This window comes from Elephas maximus, chromosome 11 (genome assembly GCF_024166365.1).
Source record: "Elephas maximus indicus isolate mEleMax1 chromosome 11, mEleMax1 primary haplotype, whole genome shotgun sequence".
Classification (NCBI taxonomy): Eukaryota; Metazoa; Chordata; class Mammalia; order Proboscidea; family Elephantidae; genus Elephas; species Elephas maximus.
The window spans coordinates 100,497,195-100,516,776 of record NC_064829.1 but is presented as its reverse complement, the minus strand read 5'-3'; the positions used below and the strand labels follow the sequence as shown (position 1 = coordinate 100,516,776).

The 19,582-nt window shown below is 42.9% G+C and overlaps 1 protein-coding gene across 1 annotated transcript; it reads left to right on the top strand.

Annotated features, from left to right (window-relative positions):
* Positions 1-232: 232 nt before the first annotated feature.
* On the top strand, positions 233-19,547 carry LOC126086242 (zinc finger protein 114-like). Its single transcript, XM_049902407.1, has 6 exons — positions 233-472; positions 896-1,139; positions 3,147-3,224; positions 8,691-8,817; positions 15,801-16,013; positions 17,051-19,547. Exons 2-6 carry the CDS (start codon positions 1,077-1,079, stop codon positions 17,521-17,523), a joined length of 954 nt encoding a protein of 317 aa, XP_049758364.1. The 5' UTR covers positions 233-472; positions 896-1,076; the 3' UTR covers positions 17,524-19,547.
* Positions 19,548-19,582: the final 35 nt, after the last annotated feature.

Genomic DNA, 19,582 nt, shown 5'->3' with positions numbered 1-19,582 from the left:
CCCCCTCCATTCGGACATGAACAACAAGTCGCAAAGCAGTCCTTAGATGAACCGCATACATCACACCCCGAAAAATACCCCCCCAGCCGCCATGACACTGCACCCCCACACAAGTTAATTAGTTCCCAGAATTGCCCGCCTATTCTCAGAAGCTTCATAAATTATGCCTAAGTTCCCCGTCCTGAACCCTAAAACTACCCTGGAATCCCCAACCTCAGGGAGCTCCATTTGAGAGTCTCCGAGCTCCTAGCTTCACTGGCTTGTAATAAGTCTCCTTTCTCGTCCTCAAAGGCCTGGTGTCTCTGAACTGACTCGGGGTGGCGGGGGTGGAACCGGAGGGACCCACCCTCACGGGGTAACAGGAGGGACGCTGGCGGTTCTTCGACTCTCCGGAGCTTGCTCACAAAATCCGCCAGGGGGCGCGCTGGAGCTGCGCAAAGCGGAAGCTGGGAAGCCTGGAAAACCCGGAATGGTGCGCAGGGTGGAGGGGAGTGTGTGGGCTAAAGGTTGGGACGCCAGACTGACGCTGGCAGTCCTGTCGCCACCAAGTAACCGCTCGAGACCACCAGCTGAGAGCGTCTGGGGAGAATGTCCTGCAAAATGTGTGAATCAGCTTGGGGTGCGATCAAACCCTGGGCGCCTGGGTCAGGTCGCAGGGGCGGGGCGGGGTTGCAAACCCGGGCATGCCCCTCCTGACTTTCGGCTTTCCTCTCCCCAATCCCACTGCCCTCTGTTTTGAGGAGGGGATCTGTGAGCAGGTACAGATCGCTTGGGCCAGAGCTATGGGTGGGAACAGCAGCAACAGGAATCGCTGGCTGTAGTCTGTGGTTGTAGAACAGAGGGTCATGGGGGTAATCGCAGGTTCCTAGGCCCTCGTTATTTTATTTTTTTACAGTTGCATCCCTCGTGTCTGCAGCCCAGCAACTCTCGATTTTACTTGCACGCGCGCTTCGTCTGCAAAAGACGCCTACAGAAACATCTAGAAGCAGGCGAGAGTGAACCGGTAAGCGTGCCCGGTTAGTGCAGACACGCAGGCTGAGAGCGGGGCCACGTGGGTTCCAGGGACCTGGAAGCAGATGTCTGCAAACGCCCGCGTCTTGCCGGTTGGTGGGAAAGGGGACGCCTTGGGCGTCAACGTGGTAAGTCCAAAGCGTGCCCTCCACCTTGCCCTAAGGGGAAGGGAAACCTCCCTCCTGGCTTCAGCCTTGAAAAGGCTTCCTTCCCTAGACTTGGGCAGTGTAGATAGCCACAGGCAGTGGTCCGCGTGGTTGTGTTACTGTGGCTGTGGCTTGTCTGTTGGTTGGTTGCTGTTAATTGCCGTTGAGTCCCTTCGACTTATGGCGACCCCAAGTGCAGAGTAAAACTGTGCTCAATAGGGTTTTCTATCTTTTTTTTAATGATTTTACTTTTTTGTTGTTCTTGTTGAGAATATACACTAATTCAATAATTTACACGTGTACAATTCAGTAACATTGATTGCATTCAAGATGTGCAACCATTTGCACCCTCCTTTTCTGAATTGTTGCTCCCCCATTCACATAAACTCACTGCCCCCTAAGTGTCCTATCTAATCTTCCAAGTTGCTGTTGTCATCTACATGGGATCAACCTATGAGATCCCGTATAGTTAGATCTTAAAAGAGCACAGTGGTCAAGGCAGACATTCTTTACTAGTGAAGCTATTGTTTGGTTTTAAGAAGACTTCAAGGGATATTTTTGGTTTTTCAATAGGGTTTTCATGGCTGTAACCTTTCCGAAGCAGGTCATCAGCCCTGTCTTCAGAGGCACCTCTGGGTGGATAGTAGTCAAGTGTTTAACCGTTTGCACCACAAATTGTCGGAGTCAGATTGTGTGTGATTAGAGTGAACTGAAAAATCCTGGGCACATCAGGATGAGAGGAAGCCCATGTGGGTTTTCTTGGAGGCCCTGGGTGGCACATGGCTGCAGATTTCACCCTCAGACACTGTGCATGTGGCAGGTGGCCTCGGCTCCGTTCCCTGTGGATAGTAAGCTCTCGGGCTGGTGTTCCCGCTCACATCCCAGACTTAATGTGACCCATGGAGCACGGGGTGGGTCCAGGGGTCAGGAGCTGGTGGGAGTGGGCCCCAGAGGAACTGATGTGCAGGTCAGGGTCAAGGAAACTCAAGGAGAGGGCGTCACAAAGTCACAGTCAAATTAACAGACTGGACATCAAGTTCCCTTCTTGGGAAATGGGGCTTTTAATCCCTTCCTCAGCAGCAGTACAGGTCACAACCTTCTTTTCTGGTTTCGGGTAAAACTGGGCTGCTCTTATTGGTGGTGGTGGTATGGTCAAGTCGATTCTGACTCATAGTGACCCCATGTGACAGAGTAGAACTGCCCCATAGGGTTTCCTAGGCTATAATCTTTATGGAAGCAGATCACCAGGTCTTTCTCCTACAGAGCTACTGGTTGGGTTCCACTGGCCAACCTTTCAGTTAGTAGCCAAGAGCTTAACCACTGCACCACCAGGGCTCCTTTTGGGCTGCTCTAGCTGTGTTAAAACAGTAGCATGTGTGTGTGTGCACGTATTAGTTTCTTAGGGCTGCCGTACTTACAAACTGGGTGGTGTAAAACAACAGTAATTTATTGTCCCACTGTTCTGGAGGCTAGAAGTCCAAAATCAGGGTGTGAGCAGGGCCATGCTCTCTCTGAAAGCTCTAGGGAAGGATCCTTCCTTGTTTCTTCCAGCTTCTAGTGGTCCCTGGCGATTCTTGGCATTCCTTGACGTTCCAAAATCTGCCTCCATCTTCACCTGGCCATCTTCCCTCTGTGTGTATCTCTGTGTCTCTTCTCTTTTATGAGGGCATCAGTCATATTGCATTAGGTTCCACCTTATTCCAGCATGACCTCACGTGAGCTAGTAACATCTTCAAGGACCTTATTTCCAAACCAAGTCAGGTTCACAGGTACCAGGGTTTAGGAATTCAGCATATCTTTTTAGGAGGATACAGTTCGACCCTTAACAGTGTGTATGTGTGTGTATCTGTGTGTGTGTGTGCTTATCTATATGTTTGTGTCTGTGTGTCTGTGTCTGTCTGTCCAGATGTGCTCACTGAGATTAGTGACAGGCGCTGTCCAGGAATGCAAGGATGCCCATGTTCTCACAGTGCCTTTCTTCTCCCTGAGCTCAGCCTTGCCTGCTTTCTTCACGGAAACCCAGAGAAACAAGGACTGGCTACTGCAATGATGACAAGAATGTCTCAGGTAAGTATGCAGCTAATCCTACCCTAGAAGAACATTCTTCCTCTCCCCACGTGAGCATGCCTCTGCAAAAGGCAGGGAATTGATAAAGCAAGTAGAGTCAACCATTGCCCAGATCTCTCCCATCTCTGCACCTGTTGTTAGAGAGAGACCCAGGACCCCCCAGTATTGACTGATTCTTTCAGCTCCTCATCCAGGCTGCCTGTGGGCTTCATGTTGTGCCGCAAAGCACACTCATAAAAGGATGTGAAATATCTTGATCACACATTCTATAGAGGATGCCCTTTATCACCACTCTTGTTCAACATTGTACTGGAAGTCCTAGCCAGAGCAATTAGGCTACATAAAGAAATAAAGGGCATCCAGAGTGGCAAGGAAGAAGTAAAAGTATCTCTATTTGCAGATGACATGATTTTATACACAGAAAACCCTAAGGAATCCTCCACAAAACTACTGAAACTAATAGAAGAGTTCAGCAGAGTATCGGGATACAAGATAAACATACAAAAATCAGTTGGATTCCTCTACACCAACAAAAAGAACATTGAAGAGGAAATCACCAAATCAATGCCATGTACAGTAGCCTCCAAGAAGATAAAATACTTAGGAATAAATCTTACCAGAGATGTAAAAGACTTATACAAAGAAAACTACAGTCGACTTCTGCAAGAAACCAAAAGAGACTTACATAAGTGGAGAAACGTACCTTGCTCGTGGATAGGAAGACTTAATGTTATAAAAATGTCTATTCTACCAAAATCGATCTATACATTTAATGCAATTCTGATCCAAATTCCAATGACATTCTTTAATGAGATGGAGAAACAAATCACCAACTTCATATGGAAAGGAAAGAGGCCCCGGATAAATAAGTCATTACTGAAAAAGAAGAACAAAGTGGGAGGCCTTCCTTTACCTGATTTTAGAACCTATTATACTGCCACAGTAGTCAAAACAGCCTGGTAATGGTACAAGAACAGATACATAGACCAACGGAACAGAATTGAGAATCCAGACATAAATCCATCCATATATGAGCAGTTGATATTTGACAAATGCCCCAAAACAGTTAAATAGGGAAAAGACAATCTTTTTAACAAATGGTGCTGGCATCACTGGATATCCATCTGCAAAAAAATGAAACAAGACCCATACCTCACTCCATGCACAAAAATGAGCTCAAAATGGATCAAAGACCTAAATATAAAATCTAAAACGATAAAGATCATGGAAGAAAAAATAGGGACAATGTTAGGAGCCCTAATACATGGCATAAACAGAACATTATTAAGAATGCAAAAGAGAAACAAGATAACTGGGAGCTCCTAAAAACCTATGCTCATCCAAAGACTTCACCAAAAGAGTAAAAAGACTACCTACAGACTGGGAAAACGTTTTTAGCTATGACATTTCTGATCAGCGCCTCATCTCTAAAATCTACATGATACTGCAAAAACTCAACAGCAAAAAGACAAATAACCCAATTAAAAAATGGGCAAAAGATATGAACAGACACTTCACTAAAGAAGACATTCACGTAGCTAACAGATACATGAGGAAATGCTCACAATCATTAGCCATTAGAGAAATGCAGATCAAAACTACACTGAGATTCCATCTCACTCCCACAAGGCTGGCATTAATCCAAAAAACACAAAACAATAACTGTTGGAGAGGCTATGGAGAGATTGAAACACTTGTACACTGCTGGTGGGAATGTGAAATGGTACAACCACTTTGGGAATTGATTTGGCACTTCCTTAAAAAGCTAGAAATAGAACTACCATACGATCCAGCAATCCCACTCCTTGGAATATATTCTAGAGAAATAAGAGCCTTTACACAAACAGATATATGCACACCCATGTTCATTGCAGCACTGTTTACAATAGCAAAAAGATGGAAGTAACCAAGGTGCCCATCAACAGATGAATGGATGAATAAATTATGGTATATTCACACAATGGAATACTACACATCGATAAAGAACAGTGAGGAATCTGTGAAACATTTCATAACATGGAGGAACCTGGAAGGCATTATGCTGAGTAAAATTAGTCAGTTGCAAAAGGACAAATATTGTATAAGACCACTATTATAAGAACTTGAGAAATAGTTTAAACTGAGAAGAAAACATTCTTTTGTGGTTACGAGAGGAGGGAGGGTGGGAGGGTGGGAGAGGGGTATTCAGTAATTAGTTGGTAGATAAGAACTACTTTAGTTGAAGGGAAAGACAACACACAATACAGGGGAGGTCAGCACAACTGGACTAAACCAAAAGCAAAGAAGTTTCCTGAATAAACTGAATGCTTCGAAGGCCAGTGTAGCAGGGGAAGGGGTTTGGGGACCATGATATCAGGGGACATCTGAGTCAATTGGCATAATAAAATCTGTTAAGAAAACATTCTGCATCCCACTTTGAAGAGTGGCGTCTGGGATCTTAAACACTAGCAAGCAGCCATCTAAGATGCATCAGTTGGTCTCAACCCACCTGGATCAAAGGAGAATGAAGAACACCAAGGATACAAGGTAATTATGAGCCCAAGAGATGGAAAGGCCGCATGAACCAGAGTCTACATCATCCTGAGACCAGAAAAACTAGATGGTGCCTAGCTACAACAGATGACTGCCCTGACAGGGAACACAACAGAGAAGCCCTGCGGGAGCAGGAGAGCAGTGGAATGCAGACCCCAAATTCTCATAAGACCAGACTTAATGGTCTGACTGAAACTGGAAGGACCCTGGTGGTCATGGCCCCCAGACCTTCTGTTGTCCCAGGACAGGAACCATTCCCGAAGCCAACTCTTTAGACATGGATTGGACTGGACAGTGGGTTAGAGAGGGATGCTGGTGAGGAGTGAGCTTCTTGGATCAGGTGGACACTTGAGACTATGTTGGCATCTCCTGCCTGGAGCAGAGATGAGAGGGTAGAGGGGATTAGAAGCTGGCGAAATGGACACGAAAAGAGAGAGTGGAGGGAGAGAGCGGGCTGTCTCATTAGGGGGAGAGTAATTGGGAGTATGTAGCAAAGTGTTTATAAGTTTTTATGTGAGAGACTGACTTGATTTGTAAACTTTCACTTAAAGCACAATAAAAATTATTAAAAAAAAAAAGATTCTTTAGAATCCTGATCAAAAGTGGGAAGAATACAGAACAGAGTTTCAAATTCTCTTGGAATCTAGCCTTTCTGGAGCCATGGAGGCTGGATGAGTCCCTGAAACTATGACCCTGAGATAATTTTTAAACCTTAAGCCAAAACTATTCCCAGAAGTCTTCTTTGAACCAAAAAATACAGTATCTTAATAAGTAAAGTATGTCTGCTTTGAGCATTATGCTCTTTTAAAGAATTATCTATGTGAGATCGAGTTGACAATAACAACTTGAAAGGTTAGATGAGAAGCTTAGGGGTGGTGAGTTTGAGTGGAAGAATTCAGAGGAGGATGGCAAGAATGTTTGCACAACTTGAAGAATGGAGTCAATGTCATTGATTTGTACACATAAAAACTGTTAAAATGATGTACGACTGTATATTTTCATCAAAATTAAAAACAGTAAAAGAATATGAAAGTGTTTTTGTTCCAGGGAACCCAGGATTTCACTGTGGAGACAAAGTAGATTAGTGGTTGCCTAAGGGATGGCAGTGGTGGAGAAGAGGAGTAACTGCTTAATGGGTACTGGCTTCCCTTTTGGAGTGATGAAAATGTTTTGGAACTTGGTAGGGGTGGTGGTTACACAACATTGTGAATGAATGTTCTAAATGCCACTAAATTGCTTTAAAATGATTGACTTTTATAGTATGTGGATAACATCTCAATAAAAAGAGCAAGCATTGATCTCCTGCCAGTAGTATGTTTGAGACAGTTCTAGACCTTGGAGATAGCAAGGGAGAAGCATGGTAGAGTGCACAATCTGTTGGTAGAGATTTAATGCCAGTCGTGTGTTGAGGTGTTCTTGAAGCTGTGGGTTGGAATGAAATGACTTGTTGTTGTTGTTCTATGTTACTGTTGAGTCGATTCAGACTCATGGTGACCCCATGTGTGCAGAGTAGAGCTGCTCCACAAGGTTTTTAAGGCTGTGACCTTTTGGAAACATCTCCAGGCCTTTAGTCTGAGGCACCCCTGGGTGATTTTGAATTGCCAATCTTTCAGCTCATAGTCAAGTGCTTAACTGTTTTTGCCACCCAAGGACTCCTAAGAAATGACTTGTTATTGGGTGCCGTCAAGTCAATTCTAACTCTTAGCAAACCCATGTGACAGAGTAGAACTTCCCCATAGGATTTTCTTGGCTGTAATCTTTAAGGAAGCAAAATTCCAGGCCTTTTTTCCATAGTGCAGCAGGGTAGGTTCCAATTATCAACCTTTAGGGTAGTAATCGCGTGCTTAACTGTTTGTGCCACCTAACGACTCCTATGAAGTGACTTGGGGAGTGAGTACTGTGGGAGAGGAGAACTGGCTGAGATGGTGCAGAAACCGTAAGACTTGTGGCCATCTTGGAAGTGAGGGTGGACAGAGAGAAGAGCCTGGTATGAGAAACCGTAGCTGTCAGCTGCATCCCCTGTGAACTGGAGATTCTCCAGGACTGTGAGTTGCCACCTTCTCCTGGGTACACTGGTGTTCATGGTTCCCCTGTCTTAGTTGCCCAGTGCTACTGCAACACAGATACCACAAGTGGGTGGCTTTAAAGAACAGAAATTTATTGTCACATGGTTCTGGAGGCTGAAAGTCCAAATCAGGGTCTCAGCCCTGTCGATTCCTTCCTCATCTGTAGCCTGGGCGTTCCTTCGTTCACTGGCAATCCTCACATGTATCTGTCTTCCCCACGGTGTGCGTGCCTCTGTGCCTATGTTGTAGTCGTTGTTGTTAGTTGCTGTCCAGTCAGTTCTGACTCAGAGCGACTCCATGTGTGCAGAGTGGAACCGCTCCATTGGGTTTTCAAGCCTGTGACTTTTCAGAAATAGATCACCAGGCCTGTCTTCAGAGGCACCTCTGCGTGGGTTTGAATTCATGCCATCTTTTTGGCTAGTAGTTGCGCGTTTAACCATTTGCACCACACAGGCACCCCTCTCTCTATGCTGCTTTGCATAAAACTCACAAAGGATTAGATGTAAGATCCACCCCACACTGGTATGACCTCTACTGATTGATTGCATTGCATTACATCACATCATACATTGTTTTACATACATTACGTTACATATATTATATCACATTACATATATTACATTACATTGCATTACATATAAAAAAAATTTTTTTTGTAATGTGATATAATATACATAACATACATTACATTATATGCATTACCGCACATACATTACATTACATACATCACATTGCATTGCATTATGGAAGGTGATTACATTAGATTACATCCACAGTATAGGGGTTAGAATTCCAACATATATTTTGGGAGGGGGACACAATTCAGTCCACAACATCCCCTAAACCAAAAATGGGTGTGTTGTTCTAGAACTCCGTGACCTTCAGGGATGTGGCTGTGAACTTTACCAAGGAGGAGTGGGACCTGCTGGATCCTTGTCAGAGGAAACTCTTCCGAGATGTGATGCTGGAGAACTACAGGAACCTGGTCTCCACAGGTAAGGATGCCACTCCTTCACTGACTCACCAATGGGACGAATGGTAGGTTAGCACCTCCAGTGGTCCGGGATGTGTGCTGAGAGACATGGCCGCAAGGGGCAGACATCGGTTTCCCCACGAGACTGAAAAATCTGTGCTTATTCTCTTCAAGATTAAAAGCCTTTGGGAATCTGTGAGTGGGGGCAGTGGTGGGTTCAGTGCTAGAATTCTCACCTTCCACTCAGGAGACCCGGGTTCGATTCCCAGCCAAAGCACCGCATACACAGCCACCACCCATCTTGTCAGTGGAGGCTTGGGTGTGGCTATGATGCTGAACAGGTTTCAGTGGAGCTTTCAGACTAAGAGTAGGAAGAAAGGTCCGGTGATCTACCTTCAAAAATCAGCCAGTGAAAACCCTGTGGATCGCAACGGTCCAATCCACAACCAACCAGGAAGTGTTTTGTTCCGTTGTGTATGGGTCGCCGTGAGTCGGGGGCTGACTCGACGGCACCTAACAACAACAAGTAGGTGACATGGGGCACAGAAAAGGGTAGTTCGAGCCCTTTGGACAGAGCTTAGGTGCATCATAAGGAAGGTGAAGGAATTGTTGGGCTGCCCGGATCCTCACATATCCTCACATTTGCTCAGCTGCAGAACCCCTGCAAACCAAAGCAGGGGCTCCAGCTTCATGGCAGGTCTTGTTGTTCCAACACCGTCTCCTCACATCCTGTGCTTTCCCAGTGAGCAGGATCTCAGCTAGGCAAACCCTCTGTGATCTCTCATTTGGAGCAAGAAGGGGACCTAGAGGTATAAACAAAACACAGTTGAGTCAACCCTGACTCATGGCAACACCATGAGTGTCAGAGTAGAGCCGTACTCCGTAAGGTTTTAATGGCCGTGACCATTCAGAAGTAGATTGCCAGGACTTTCTTCCAAGGCACCTCTGGGTGGCCCTGAACCTCCAACCTTTCAGTTAGCAGCCGAACACTTAACCATTTGCACCACCCAGGGACTCCTTCTAGGGACAAGTTTTTGTTGTTAGGTGCTGTCAAGTCGGTTCTGACTCATAGCAACGCTATGTACAACAGAACGAAACACTGCTTGGTCCTGTGCCATCCTCACAATCGTTGTTATGCTTGAGCCTGTTATTGCAGCCACAGCCACTGTGTCAATCCATCTCACTGAGGGTCTTCCTGTTTTTCCCTGACGCTCTAGTTTACCGAGCATGATGTCCTTCTCCAGGGACTGGTCCCTCCTGATAACATGTCCAAAGTATGTGAGATGAAGACTCGCCATCCTTACTTCTAAGGAGCATTCTGGCTGTACTTCTTCCAAGACAGATTTGTTCGTTCTTCTGGCAGTCCATATTACATTCGGTATTCTTCGCCAACACCATAATTCAAAGGCATTGATTCTTCTTCTGTCTTCCTTATTGTCCAGCTTTCAGATGCGTATGAGGCGGGTGAAAATACCATGGCTTGGATCAGGCACACGTCAGTTCTTAAAGTGGTATCTTTACTTCTTAACACCTTACAGAAGTCTTTTGCAGCAGATTTGCCCAATGCAATGTGTCGTTGATTTCTTGACTGCTGCTTCCATGGGCCTTGATTGCGGATCCAGGTAAAATGAAATCCTTTACAACTTAAATATTTTCTCCGTTTACTGATATATTGCTTATTGGTCCAGTTGTGAGGATTTTTGCTTTCTTTATGTGAAAGTGTAATCCATACTGAAGGCTGTGGCTTTTGGTCTTCATCGGTAAGTCCTCTTCACTCTCAACAAGCAAGGTTGTATGTCATCTGCATATTGCAGGTTGTTAATGAGTCTTCCTGCAATCCTGAAATCACATTTTTCTTCATATAGTCCAGATTCTCAGATTATTAGCTCAGCATAGAGATTGAATAAGTATGGTGAAAGGATACAACCCTGACTTTAAACCACACAGTATCCTCTTGTTCTGTCCGAACAACTGCCTCTTAATCTGTGTACAGGTTCCTCATGAGCACAATTAAGTGCTCTGGAATTCCCATTCTTCACAATGTTATCCACAATTTGTTATGATTCACACAGTCAAATGCCTTTGCATAGTCAATAAAACACAGGTAAACATCTTTCTAGTATTCTCTGCTTTCAGCCTGGATCCGTCTGACATCACCAATGATATCCCTGGTTCCACATCTTCTTCTGAATCCAGCTTGAATTTCTGGCAGTTCCCTGTTGATACTGTGTTGCAACCACTTTTGAATGATCTTCAGCAAAATTTTACTTGAGTGTGATATTAATGATAAATGAAACAAAACCAAACCCACTGCCATCGAGTTGATTCCGACTCTTAGCGACCCTAGAGGGCAGGGTAGAACTGCCCCATAGAGTTTCCAAGGAGGATTCAAACTGCCGACCTTTTGGTTAGCAGCCGTAGCACTTAACCACTACACCACCAGGGTTTCCAATATTAATGATATTATTTGATAATTTTTGCATTCTGTTCGATAATTTCTGCGTTCTGTTGGGTCCCCTTTTGTCTTAGTTATCTTGTACTGCTATAACAGAAATACCACAAGTGGATGGCCTTAACAAAGAGAAATTTAGTCTCTCACAGTCTAGTAAGTTACAAGTCCAAATTCAGGGTGTCAGCTCCAGGGACAGGCTTCCTCTCTTTGTTTGCTCTTGGAAGAAGCTCCTCATCCTCAGTCTTCCCACGGTCGAGGAGCTTCTCAAGCACAGGCACTCCGTGTCCAAAGGACACACTCTGTTCCCGGTGCTGCCTTCTTGGTGGTATGAGGTCCCCAACTCTCTGCTTGCTTCCCTTTCTTTTTATCTCTTGAGAGATAAAAGGTGGGGCAGGCCACACCCCAGGGAAACTCCCTTTACCTTGGATCAGGGAGGTGACCCGAGTAAAAAACCCACTGCCGTCCGATTTCAACTCACAGCGACCTACAGGACAGAGTAGAATTGCCCCATAGAGTTTCCAAGGAGCGCCTGGTGGATTTGAACTGCCGACCTTTTTGGTTAGCAGCCGTAGCACTTAACCACTAAGGGTGGTGTTACAATCCCACCCTAATCCTCTTAACATAAAATTACTGTCACAAAATGGAGGACAACCACACAATACTGGTAATCATGGCCTAATCAAGTTAATACACATATTTTTGAGGGGACATAATTCAATCCATGACACCTTTCTTTGGAATGGGTACAAATACGGATCTCTTCCAGTTAGTTGGCCAGGTAGCTGTCTTCCAAATCTCTTGCCATAGATAAGTGAGCACTTCCAGCGCCGCATCCATTTTTTGGAACGTCTTAATTGGTATTCCATCAATAACTGGAGCCTTGTTTTTCAACAGTGCCTTCAGTGCAGCTTGGACATCTTCCTTCAATACCATTGATTCTTGATCACACGCTCCCTCTTAAAATGGTTGGATGTCGACCAGTTCTTTTTGGTACAGTGACCCTGTGTATTCCTTCCACCTTCTTTTGGTTCATCCTGCATCATTTAATATTTTCGCCATCCAAAAACCCATTGCCGTGGAGTCGATTCCAACTCATAGTGACCCTGTAGGACAGATAAGAACTGCCCCATAGAGTTTCCAAGGAACGCCTGGCAGATTCGAACTGTCGACCTCTTGGTTAACAGCCGTAGCACTTAACCACTATGACACCAAGGTTTTCATTTTCCCCCATAGAAGCCTTCAATATTCCAACTCGAGAATTAAATTTTTTCTCAGTTCTTTCAGCTTGAGAAGTGCCAAGGGTGTTCTTCCCTTTTGGTTCTCTATCTCAGGTCTTTGCACATTTTGTTATAATGCCTCACTTTGTCTTCTCCAACCGCCCTTTGAAATCTTCTGTTCAGCTGTTTTATTTCATCACTTCTTCCTTTAGCTTTAGCTATTCTGCGTTTAAGAACAAGTTTCAGAGTCTCTTCTGGCATCCATTTTGGTCCTTTCTTTCTTTCCTGTCTTTTTAATGACCTCTTGCTTTCTTCATGTATGATGTCCTTAATGTCATTCCGCAACTCATCTGGTCTTCAGTCATTAGTGTTGAATGCATCAAATCTATTCTTGAGATGGTCTCTAAATTCAGGTGGGATATACTCAAGGTTGTACCTTGTGGACTTGTTCGAATTTTCTTCACCTTCAGCTTGAACTTGTATATGAGCAATTGATAACCTGTCCCACCTGTGGCCTCTGGCCTTGTTCTGACTGATGATATTGAGCACTTCCATCATCTCTTTCCACAGATGTAGTCGATTTGATTTCTGTGTATTCCATCTAGCAAGGTCCACATGTATAGTCACCATTTATGTTGGTGAAAAAAGGTACTTGCAATGAAGAAGTCATTGGTCTTAAAAAATTCTATCTTGTGACCTCCAGCATCATTTCTATAACCAAGGCCATATTTTCCAACTGCCAGTCCTTCTTCGTTTCCAGCTTTCACATTCCAGTCATCAGTAATTATCAATGCATTTTGATTGCATGTTTGATTAATTTCAGACTGTGGAAGTTGGTAAAAATCTTCAATTTCTTCATCTTTGGCGTTAGCAGTTGGCGTGTAAATTTGAATACTAGTCATATTAACTGGTCTTCCTTGTAGATGTATGGATATTATCCTATCACTGACAGCGTTGTACTTCAGGATAGATCTTGAAATGTTCTTTTTGATGATAAATGCAATGCCATTCCTTTCAAGTTGTAATTCCTGGCATAGTAGACCATACAATTGTCCAATTCAAAATGGCCAATACCAGTCCACTTCAGCTCACTAATGCCTAGGATATCGATCTTTACACATTCCATTTTATTTTTAACGACTTCCAGTTTTCCTAGATTCATCTGTAATGGAGAATAGGTTGGGAGTTCTTCAAAAAGTTAACCATAGAATTACCATATGACCCACGAATTCCACTCCTAGGTATGTGCCCAAAGTATTCGAAAATAGGTGTTCAAACAAATACATATGCATGTAAGTTTATGACAGTGCTGTTCACAGTATTCAAAAGGTAGAAACAAGTCAAGTGTTCATCAACGGATGAACGGATAAATAAAGCATGGTGTATCTATACGATAGAGTATTATTTAGCCATAAAAAGAATGAAGTGGTGGTAACGTGCTACAATGTGGATGAATCTTGAAAACATTATATTGAGTGAAATAAGCCAGCCACAAAAGGTCACATATTGTATGAATCTATTTATATGAAATGCCCAGAATATTAAATCCATAGAGGAGAAAGCCAGTTAGTGGTTGCCTTGGGACGGAAAATCAAAGAAGAATTGACACATTTGAATTGTGGTATTGGCAAAGAATATTGAATATATCATGGACTGCCAGAAGAACAAAGAACTCAGTTTTAGAGGAAGTACAGCCAGAATGCTCCTTAGAAATGAGTATGGTGAGACTTCTTGCTTATTTTGGACATATTATCAGGAAAGACCAACTGCTAGAAAAGGACAACGTGTTTAATAAAGTAAAGGGTCAGTGAAAACAAGGGAAACCCTACATTAGGTAGATTGACGCAGTGGCTACAACAATGGACTGAAACATACCAACGATTATGAGCATCGCGCATGACCAGGCAGTGTTTCGTTCTGTTATATACAAGGTTATTAAGAGTCAGCACCAACTTGACGGCACCTAACAACAACACGGAATTGACTCGACGGCAGTGGGGTGGGGGTGGGAACAACAACAGGGAGCGAGGGTGGGGGAAAATGGGGAGTGACTGGCTAATGGGTTGTTGTTGTTTGGTGCTGTCAGGTCGATTTTGACTCAAAGCAACCCCATGTGACAGAGTAGAAGTGCCCCATTGGGTTTTCTAGGCTGTAATCTTTACAGGAGCAGATCACCAGGTCTTTCTCTAGGGAGCCACTGGGTGGATTCACACCACCAACCTTTTGGTTAGCAGCTGGGCGCTTAACCATTGCACCACCAGGGCTCCTTGCTTAATGGGTACCAGGTTTTATTTTGAAGTGATGAAAATGTTTTGGAATTCAATAGGGGTGATGGTTGCACAACATTGTGAATGTACTTAATGCCACTGAATCGTACATTTTTAAATGGTTGCTTTAATTTTATGTGAATTTCACAAAGAAAATAATGTATTTCATCTGAGAAGAAAGTCAAGGTGACTGTTCCATTTGTAAGCTTCTTCATGGAGAAAGAACTTTATTCTTCTACTTCCATCTCTCCTCTCATATCACCTTTTTTTTTCTGAGAGACCTGTCCACCTTCTTTAAATCACGCATGGACTCTATAGCAAGCTCACTTCCACTTGGCATTCCTGGTCATGCCCTCGGTCTCCACAGAACCGTTTATTAATAATTTGCCACCCATATTGAAACTCTGTCCTTATCATAGTTAAACTCTAGGCACAACCCAAATTCCAGATGTCTTTCTCTGTTTACTAATACAGTTATGCACCGCATTACGTCTGTTCAGGCAATATCTGACCGTGTATATGGCCATGATCCCCAGGTTACAGAAGTCCAACTTAACGTACAACCGTAGTTATAAACCAGTCCCCCTAAAGCCTATTATATTAAAAATTTGAGATACATACAATGGTTCGTAATAACAAACAGGGGCTACTTTGTGACACTCATCAAAACATTATTATTACTGTATAATTATATTAAAGATGTTTTAGTGCGTCTGGAAATGTTTCTTTAATGTTTTTTATGCATAGAAAGGTGCACTATATACTAAAACATTTGACCGAATGACGTTAGATACAAACCATACCTAACTGTTCTGAATTACGTACGAATTCAACTTAAACACAGACTTAGGAATGGAACTCATTTGTAATCTGGGGACTGCCTGTATATAATATGGTGTTCGCACAGTGTCAAAATCGCATAAACATCCTATTTCACAAAACATATCGTAGGTGTTAAGCAGTGCATGACTGTATTTTCTTCCCCTTCACGTATCGTGTTAGTTAACTAGGGCTGCTGTAACGAATTAACACAAAGCAAATGACTTAAGAGAGGTTTATTTTCTCACAGTTCTGGAGGCCAGAAGACCAAAACTAAGACTGTGCTCCCACCGAAGGCGCTACAGCGAGCATCCTTCCTTGCGTTTTCCAACATCTGGTGACTTCAGGCATTCCTTCAGTTGCAGCTGCATCACTCCATTCTCTGCCTCCGTCTTCACGTGGTCTTCCCCTCTGTGTTTCTCTTCTGTGTCTGTGTGTCTCAAATGTCTCTCTTTTTTTCTCATATAAGGATACTTGTCATTGGAATTAGGGCCCACTTTGTATAATCCAGGATGATCTCATCTCGAGATCCTTAAAATTACATCTGCAAAGACCCTGTTTTCAAATAAAGTTACATTCACAGATACCAGGGGTTAGGACTTAAACATATCTTTTTTTTTTTAATTATAAAATACATATAACAAAACACTTAACTACTTTAACCATTTTTAAGTGTACAATTCAGTGACATTAACTCCACTCACCATATCGTGTAACCATCACCACGATCCATTTTTCATCCACCTAAACAGTAGCTCGGTACCAAAACCAAAAACCAAACCAGCTGTCATTGAGTGAGTTCTGACTCAAAGCGGCCCCACAGGACAGTGTAGAACTGCCCCGTAAGGTTTCCAAGGAGCAGCTGGTGGATTTGAACTGCAAACCTTTTGGTTAGCAGCCAAGCTCTTAACCCAAGCTTTTAACCACTGCACCACCAGGACTCCGGTAACTTAGTATCCCTTAAGTAATAAGTCCCCATTTGCCCCTTCCCTCAGGTCCTTGGTAACCGCTAAAAAACCTTTGTCTCCATGAATTTGCCTGTTCTAAGTATTTCATATAAATGGGGTCATACAGTATTTGCTTATTCTAGATAGTTCATATAAGTGGAGTCATCCAGCATTTGTTCTTTCATGTCTGACATTTCATTCAGGGTAATGTTTTCAAAGTCCATCTGTGCTGTAGCATGTATCAGAACTTGGTTTCTCTTTATGATTGAATAATATTCCGTTGTATGGATGTAGCACATTTTATCTATCCATTCATCTGTTGGTGGACACTTGGGTTGTTTCCTGGACATATCTTTTTAGAGGTCAGTATTCAACCCACTCCACATATATTGGGTGAATATTTGAAAAGAAATCCACATTGCCTATTTTATCATCTTCAACCCACCTTTACTTTCTACAAAAAATAAGTTAATTTTTGTGCCACTTTATTTCAGATTATGACATTCAACTTAAAACCAAAGACTCAACCCCTCAGCAGGATATTTTTACTAAGAAAAAATCTCTGGGCAGAGGATATCCTACGCTGCAACAGAGACAAATAACAAGAATAATCAAAGTGAAAAAACCTTTGCCCAAAGTAAAAATTTTGATTCACACAGAACTAGTCATGGAGAGAAAAGCTATAAATGTTGCTATTGTGGGAAAGCCTTTATTTATAAGGCATTCTTTATGAAACACATGAAAATTCACACTGGAGAGAAACCGTATAAATGCAAAGAATGTGGGAAAACCTTCAGATATTCCTTACACCTTAATGAACACTTAAGAAAACACATGGTGAAGAAGTCTTATAAATGTAAGGGATGTGGGAAAGCCTACACTACGTCTGCAAAACTTACTGAACACATGAGGACTCACACTGGAGAGAAACCCTACGAATGTGAGGAATGTGGGAAAGCCCTCACTAATTCTTCAGGACTTGAAAGCCCTGTAAGGGCTCATAGTTTGGAGAAGTCTTGTGAGTGAAAGGTCTGTGAGAAAACCTTCATTAATTTTCGCAACACACTGTACATATAAACCAAAAAACTCTTTGCTGTTGAGTCGATTCCGACTCAGAGCAGAACTGCCCCATAGGATTTCCAGGGAGTGACTGGTGGATTTGAACTGCCGACCTTTTGGTTAGCAGCCAAGCTCTTAACCACCACACCACCAGGGCTCCACACTGTACGTATAAGGAGGCCATATTGGAAGGAAGCTCTATGCATTAGTGTATGTGGGAAAGTCTTCTCTGAATGTCTTATCTTACTGAAAAGAGACCCTATGAGAGTAAGGTCTGTGGAAAGCCTTTCATCTTCACTCATCTTTTGTAGATGTTTGTCCTTACACTAGAGAGGAACCCTATGAATCTAAAGAATATGAAAAACACTTCAGTGGTATCTCAGACTGATAGTCCATTATAAGAATTCACACTGGAAAGATACCTTTTGGGAGTAAGGAATGTGGGAAAGACCTCTTTAAGTACTCATCCCTTAAATTACACATGAGACCACACACTGAAGAGATATTCTGTGATTGTAGTAAATATGAGAAAAGCCTTCATATTACAGCTTTTCACTTACTGGGCTCAAAACCAAACCACCTGCCATTGAGTCTGTTCCAATTCATGGCAACCCCATGTGTACAGAGCAGAGCTGTGCTCCACAGAGTTTTCAAGGCTGTGACTTTTTAGAAGCAGATCAACAGGCCTTTCTTCCAAAATGCCTCTGAATGGGTTCAAACCACCAACCTTTTGGTTAGTAGTTGAACGCTCAAACCATTTCAGTTCTACCACTTTAATATGTTAATATTATAATTCACTTAGTATGGTCTCATTTCTAATGTGAAGCCCTCTTTGAAGCTGCTTTATTTAGATTTGGGGTTAGTATGTTTCATGATACCATTTTTGTCAGCTTGTTGTAGTTGAGCAGTATGTATATTTGACTGCATTATGATCAGAGTATGTGGTCTTGATATAATATTAATTTGGGATGCCTGTTATGACTCATTTTGGTCTAATGTGGCCAATTCTGTCAGTTGTCTGGCCGTATCAATTCTTCTCATCTTCTTTACTGAAGAAACATAGTTGTTCTCTTTTCCAGAATAAGTACAGTATAATGTTTTTAAATGCATTTCCTGGCTTTTCTCATAAGTGATGGTCGGCAGAGCTTACAGTCTTGACCAGTGAGGAGTGGGCAGAATTCACTGGTTTGGGTTCTGGAGAGATTTCTGGAAAAGGAGGGTATTGTTTGCCTTTTTCTCATAACCAAGTTCCTTTGTCCTCTTCTCTGGAAATTGAATGAAGTGCCCTGAGTTGGGACTTGTAACTTTAGAACCATTGGAATGAAGGTGACGGTCACGACGACACAGCCCAAAATACAAGATTTCTAACTCCCCAGTGGTATGCTTTTGGGGGTCTGCATCCAAATAGACTGAATTTTTGGAGTTGCTAATAACAGATAAACTTCAAATTGGAGTAAGAAGCATTTTGTTGTTGTTGTTAGGTGCCATTGAGTCGGTTCTGACTCATAGCAACCCTGTGCACAACACATGTCTGTCAGTTTGTCATACTGTGGGGGCTTGTGTGTTGCTGTGATGCTGGAAGCTATGCCACCGGTATTCAGATACCAGCAGGGTCACCCATGGAGGACAGGTTTCAGCTGAGCTACCAGACTAAGACAGACTAGGAAGAAGGACCCGCAGTCTACTTCTGAAAAGCGTTAGTCAGTGAAAACCTTATGAATAGCAGAAGCATTTTAGGGGAGTTATTTTTATATATAGTAACTCAGAAGTAAATAAAACTCTAAATTATAAACCTAAGAGTGTAGCCCGGTTTTATAAGTGCTTCTTAGGTGTTTCAAAAGGTGCATTTTCTTTGTCGGGTGGATTCAAGTTTCATTATATGTTTGAATGATCAAACTTCTTAAGAGTGTTTTTAAATATCTTACTGGCAAAATGTTTGTCTCAATCGTTTATTGAGTGAGTTTGCAATAAAACATCCCATTCTGAAAGTGGATTATTGGGTTCTTAAAAGTTTTTCATTTCTTGC